The sequence below is a fragment of the Solanum lycopersicum genome, chromosome 2, assembly GCF_036512215.1.
Source record: "Solanum lycopersicum chromosome 2, SLM_r2.1".
In the NCBI taxonomy this organism is placed as follows: Eukaryota; Viridiplantae; Streptophyta; class Magnoliopsida; order Solanales; family Solanaceae; genus Solanum; species Solanum lycopersicum.
The window spans coordinates 69,973,510-69,978,825 of NC_090801.1; the positions used below are offsets into that span (position 1 = coordinate 69,973,510).

The window sequence follows — 5,316 nt, forward strand, 5'->3', positions numbered from 1 at the left end:
TGCCCACAAGAATGGATGGAGATTGGGGACAATATCAGATATACTTAGTACGATATACTTAGTACTATATTTACAAGTATATAACAGGCAAAGGTTGAGACAACTATACTTCGTATATCCTTTTTAGTCCGTTCGTATTCGTATTGATATTTAATTATATATAGATTCATATCATATAAGACTCTATTAGAAAATTCAAAAATATTTTCTAATAAAAATTTAATATTTAAATCTAAAATCTCAGATTAAGAAAGAAACAATCTCAATCTATGCACCGCATCATTCAAGGGATATATGTATACAAACATAATAAGGTTATATTGTATTCTAGTACTAGTAATTTAGTGCATGTGATTCCTTCCTAAGCTGTTACATTGATGATTGCATTTTAATCCACCCCAACCCCCTATGTGGTGTGATCCACTTATATAAAAGTATATATTATTCTTCTCCCCTGCATTATATGAGAGTACAACTATATATTATAAAGTTAAAAAAATATGTTATCGTGATTAGAAAATGTTTAAATATTATGTGCACTGCTGGACTTGTCTGGGGGCATCTCTTTCACAAAACTCAAACCACATTGGCTAAGGGGACTGGATTTGTTTGGCATGCTTCCTCCCTAGTCCCCCCCTACATACCTATTTCACCCTCTTTTTTTTCCTATCAAACTCCAAAAATACAACAACATTTGCTTTGATTTCCGTGTGCTAAATGAGAATCTTAAATTCTTCCTTATCAGTCCTAATAATGATATTTTATTCTTTCCTCTTTTAATTTTATATATATAATATATATATATATATATATCTTTGGGGGTGCTCACTTTGGCAGTATATACTAGAGGCAAAATTAAAAGTGGGATGTTAATAAACTCTCTCAAACAAAGAAAAAGCCTAAAAGTCTCCAAGTTTTGGTTTTTAAACTCCTCAAAGTTCTTCTATTCGATCAATAAAGTACGTTGCAGGTAAGGACGCTGAATTCAATCATAAAAAAATATGTATTTTTTCTTGCTCTTTCTTTCTTTCTTTGGTACTCTATAATTTAAGTTCATTTTTATAATTTACATGAACATTATTGTTGCATGCTTAGCGTCGATCAACGACAAAAATAATCAAAAATATCCATCTGATCATCAATTAATAGCTAGCAAATTTCTTTGATACACGGAATGGAATTATATGTTTTCTAATTACCTATCTAATGAAAACTAAAAATATCGAAAACGTATTAACAAAAAAAAAGAAGTGAGAAAAGCATGTGGCATGCCGTAAACTGGTAACAGAGAATAGTTTAATTTGTCGAAAAATATCTGTATTTTTTTTAGGATATATGAATTAACTTGATTTTACAAGAATATTACTACTGTTGTTATGATGGTGATATATATATATATATGTTGATCATGTCTTGCTTTATAATAGGACATATATAGATGATTTATGTATATAATGCTGTTGTTATTATTATTGGTGTGGCCCAAATTGACAGTAATTTGTATGGAAAAGAACGAACAATAAAAACAAACAAAATCACACATGCCAAAATAGGGGTACTGCGTTAATCTCCTTCAGTCATAAAAAAGTTGTGCAATAAATTGGGAAGCTTGATATTTTCTTAGATCATAGCCTTTAACGTCTATCAACTTCTTTTCTATTATTATTATTATTATTACAACAATTAAATAGCTACTATTTCTTTATTCATTTTTCAATTTTTTTTTAAAAAAAAACTTACTTGATTTCTGCTTCTTTTAGGTACTAATATACATTCCCAATTCCGGAGATACATTGAGTCAAATCGAAGAAACATCGTTCTCTTCCTCTTCTTTCTGTCTTTTTTATTTTAAAAATGGAGAAGCTTATCAATCCTTACGATAAGGAATACATGAAGATGGCGATGTTAAAGCATGAAGAGATCTTCAGAGAACAGGTAAATTTATATTATGTTTCGTTCTGAATCAACTGACTCTAGATTTTATTTATTAATTGCTTAACGACATGTGTTTTGTCAGGTGTACGAACTGCATCGTCTATATCAAACACAGAAATTGCTGATGAGAAACATGTCAAGTAGTACTAATAATCGGCCTCAACAAGATCATCATCAAGTAGTGGTAAACCAATTAGACTCGAACAAAAAGATAACTGCTCGTCAATGTATTGACTTGGAAATAAGGCCAAATACAGACGAAGAACACATTGCAGAATCAGGTGGTGAAGATGATACTCATGAATTGGAATTAACATTAGGGCTATCAAGTTACAACGTTCGTCGAAGGAGAAAAACAGCTCATTTTGATTCTTCTTCACCAAGTTTTTCTTCATCTAATTCAACAGGATCTGCTTCTAGCCAAATAAAGAACACTACGACAAATTTAGTGAGAAATTCGAGGAATATTGAAGGTAGTAAATGGGGACTTGAAGAGAAATTGCCAGTTTCGAATAATTTTCAGATTGGTGCAAGAAGTTCACAAAGTAATCAAAATGTTGATCAAGAGCAATATAGATCACAAGATTCGTTGAATAATCCTCCTTGGCTTTTTCAAGTTTTGAGTTTGAATATGACGTAAAAAAAAAACTACTATTATTTAATTATGATGCTGATCGATGATTAATTAGTCGATCGGATGTGATAAGATTTTAGACTTTCATCCTACCGATCGACTACTTATGTAATTTAATTTTGTGTGAAATTTTAGTATCATCTTTTGTTTAATTCTAATCTCTTTGTTTAATTTGCTAACGGTATTTTCGGGATTCAACAGCCAAATATAGTTGATTTGGATATGTATATGATTGTCCAGTTGTCTGTACTTATTAGCTCACAAAAAAAAATATCTACAATCTGCCTATTTGTTTGCCCTACTATAGAATTGAGTTTGTTTCAAGTTTCATTTAGATTAAAATTATGACATGAAAAAAAAAATTCTTATGAAGATTTGATTGTGTTTGACTAATAATAAGATAAAATTAGTTAACATGTAATAAGTTGACAAAGAAGGAACTTCAAAAGGATTTTGGGTCATTTTTATCGTGATTTACTAATTAGTCATTATGAATTACGATATTTCTTTTTTAAACAGTTAAGAAAACAAAATTTGAACATTTAAAAGTAGTTTTTAATACTTGAGACTTATCAACTACTTTAAACGAATCAAATCAAATAGGCTTTTGTGTCTTTAATAGAATAGAAAACCCAAACAAAAGGAATAATCAAAGTTGTTAAATAAATATTGATGATCAATTATTTAGGTTCATTGTACTAATAAAAGCTCTTCATCTATGACATAATCTCCAACTTGGATGTCCATTTAACAAACATAAAAAAGGGTTAAGAGGTAGCTAGATTTGTGATAATATAATTAAGGAATCAGATCTAAACAGACTTTGTTAATATTATTTCCACTTAAATGGGATGTGATGGGGAAAAAAAAGAAAAGAAAAGAATAAGATGATTCTTAATTAAAATTATGTTTAGTAATTAATTGTAAGTCGTTTTCCACCAACCACATGGAAGCTACTCCTACCAACAGTTTGAGTAGGAATTGCTATAGTTTTGTCTGCCACCAAATGAACATTAGATTCCCAATCCAAATAAATAAAAGCTTCTCTATGCAATAATAATATATACTGGCGGGATGATCACTTTCTTTCTTTTTTTCTTCTTCTGATCTCAAAAGTTAACGAAGCATCTGTTATTTCAAAAGCACACACTTTGTTTTATTGTCATGATGAAAAAAAGGATTAATCATTTGGCTTCTCAGTTCCTTGTCTAATTACACGTACCCACGCGTACCTCTCACTCCAAGGGGCGGAGCTACTTTGTCCGAGACAATGTCCCCTCGAGGGCCAAGCAAGTAAAGCCATTTCTTTAGGTCTCGGAAAAGTTTAAGCCTCAATAATTATATACATAGTATATATGATTTTTAGTCTGTCTGAAAAAATTAAATATGTTAGTTAATAATAAATTTTTATAATCTCACAAATAGTATAACATGTTTATAATTAGAAGAATCAAAAACTCTATAACCACATAAATATTATGATACATTTAAAGTATCAACTTTTGAATATTCTTTATTTCTTTTATTAAATATCGTGTACTAAGAGATACAAAATGAAATGGAAAGAATTACTATTAGAAATAGAGTTAATTTTAGTAATTGTTAATGAAGAGTGAATGTCATTGAGGCCTTTGCACAAGTCACACTTTAAATTATGTCAGTCCCCTGTTAGCTTAGTGGACTCAATTTAAATATGAAGAGCTCTCACAAAGGTCATACGATGCAAACAATGCAATGCAAGCTTTTCTTGCCCCTCAAAAATTATGAGTATCTGAAATTCATCTACTGTAGTTTTCTATTTCCTTCTTTTACACTTCTAATTTTTTTTTTCTTCATAGATGTAGATTAAATATTGTTATTTATAAGAATTAAATAAAATTAATTAACTATGTTAGCATCTTAAAGAGTTAGAAAATAACCTTCTGAAATTTTTTCATCCAGTGTTCGAACTCTAACTAAATTCAGATCGCACATTACATGACTATTCACTCACAATAAAATTTAAGGATTGAACTCGAGACCTCTAATTAAGAATGTAACACAGTTGAAAACTAAAATAACCATTGGAATAATTTAGAGTCTCTCATTACAATTTGAATTTAGGCTATAAAATTAATTGAGCCACCCTTGGTCTGAGGGTCAACTAATGAATCCTTCCTCAGAGAAATATACAAGATAAATAGATCAAGATAATTAATGTATCTTTATATATATATATATATATATATATATATATGTATTATGACATTTTGAATTTTTTTTGACTTTCTATATATTTATATTTTATATTTTAACTCCACTTCCTTATTTGAAAATTTCGGCTCAACCATTATTCAATCCTCTACTCCACAGTGAATTTTCAGTCTTAACGCACAAACCGATTTAAGGAACTCGATCATGAATTTCACCTCCATCCTAAAAGCTTATGATAACTTGAGCAACTACTGGAAAACAAAAAAGTTACTAGTACTCTCAGCAGAAAATTTTCAGCATTTGAATTAATTAATCCATAATCCGTACTAATGTTGGATCCTGAAAGGCTTGTCTACAGAGGGAGCAACTTCTCCTCGAATCTTCAGCATAATCTAAATATTATGTTGTTGTTTGTCAGACATTAGTTAACCCCAATTTTCCATACAGATTAATCCATTATTCTTGCCACTGGAAAATGGCAGAAAAACAATATTACAAATCTTTCTTCGATAATGTACCTGGAAAAAATTTCTGGATTAAAGCACAACATAATC

General features: G+C 29.7%; 1 protein-coding gene across 2 annotated transcripts; it reads left to right on the top strand.

Annotated features, from left to right (window-relative positions):
- Positions 1-417: 417 nt before the first annotated feature.
- On the top strand, positions 418-2,721 carry LOC101256933 (uncharacterized). 2 transcript variants are annotated; one of them, XM_004231859.5, is made up of 3 exons: positions 418-970; positions 1,761-1,935; positions 2,018-2,721. In XM_004231859.5, exons 2-3 carry the CDS (start codon positions 1,855-1,857, stop codon positions 2,573-2,575), a joined length of 639 nt encoding a protein of 212 aa, XP_004231907.1. In that variant the 5' UTR covers positions 418-970; positions 1,761-1,854; the 3' UTR covers positions 2,576-2,721. The 2 variants fall into 2 exon arrangements, with proteins under 2 accessions (XP_004231907.1, XP_010316006.1); XM_010317704.4 differs by having other exon boundaries at positions 466-959.
- The last annotated feature ends 2,595 nt before the right edge of the window (positions 2,722-5,316 follow it).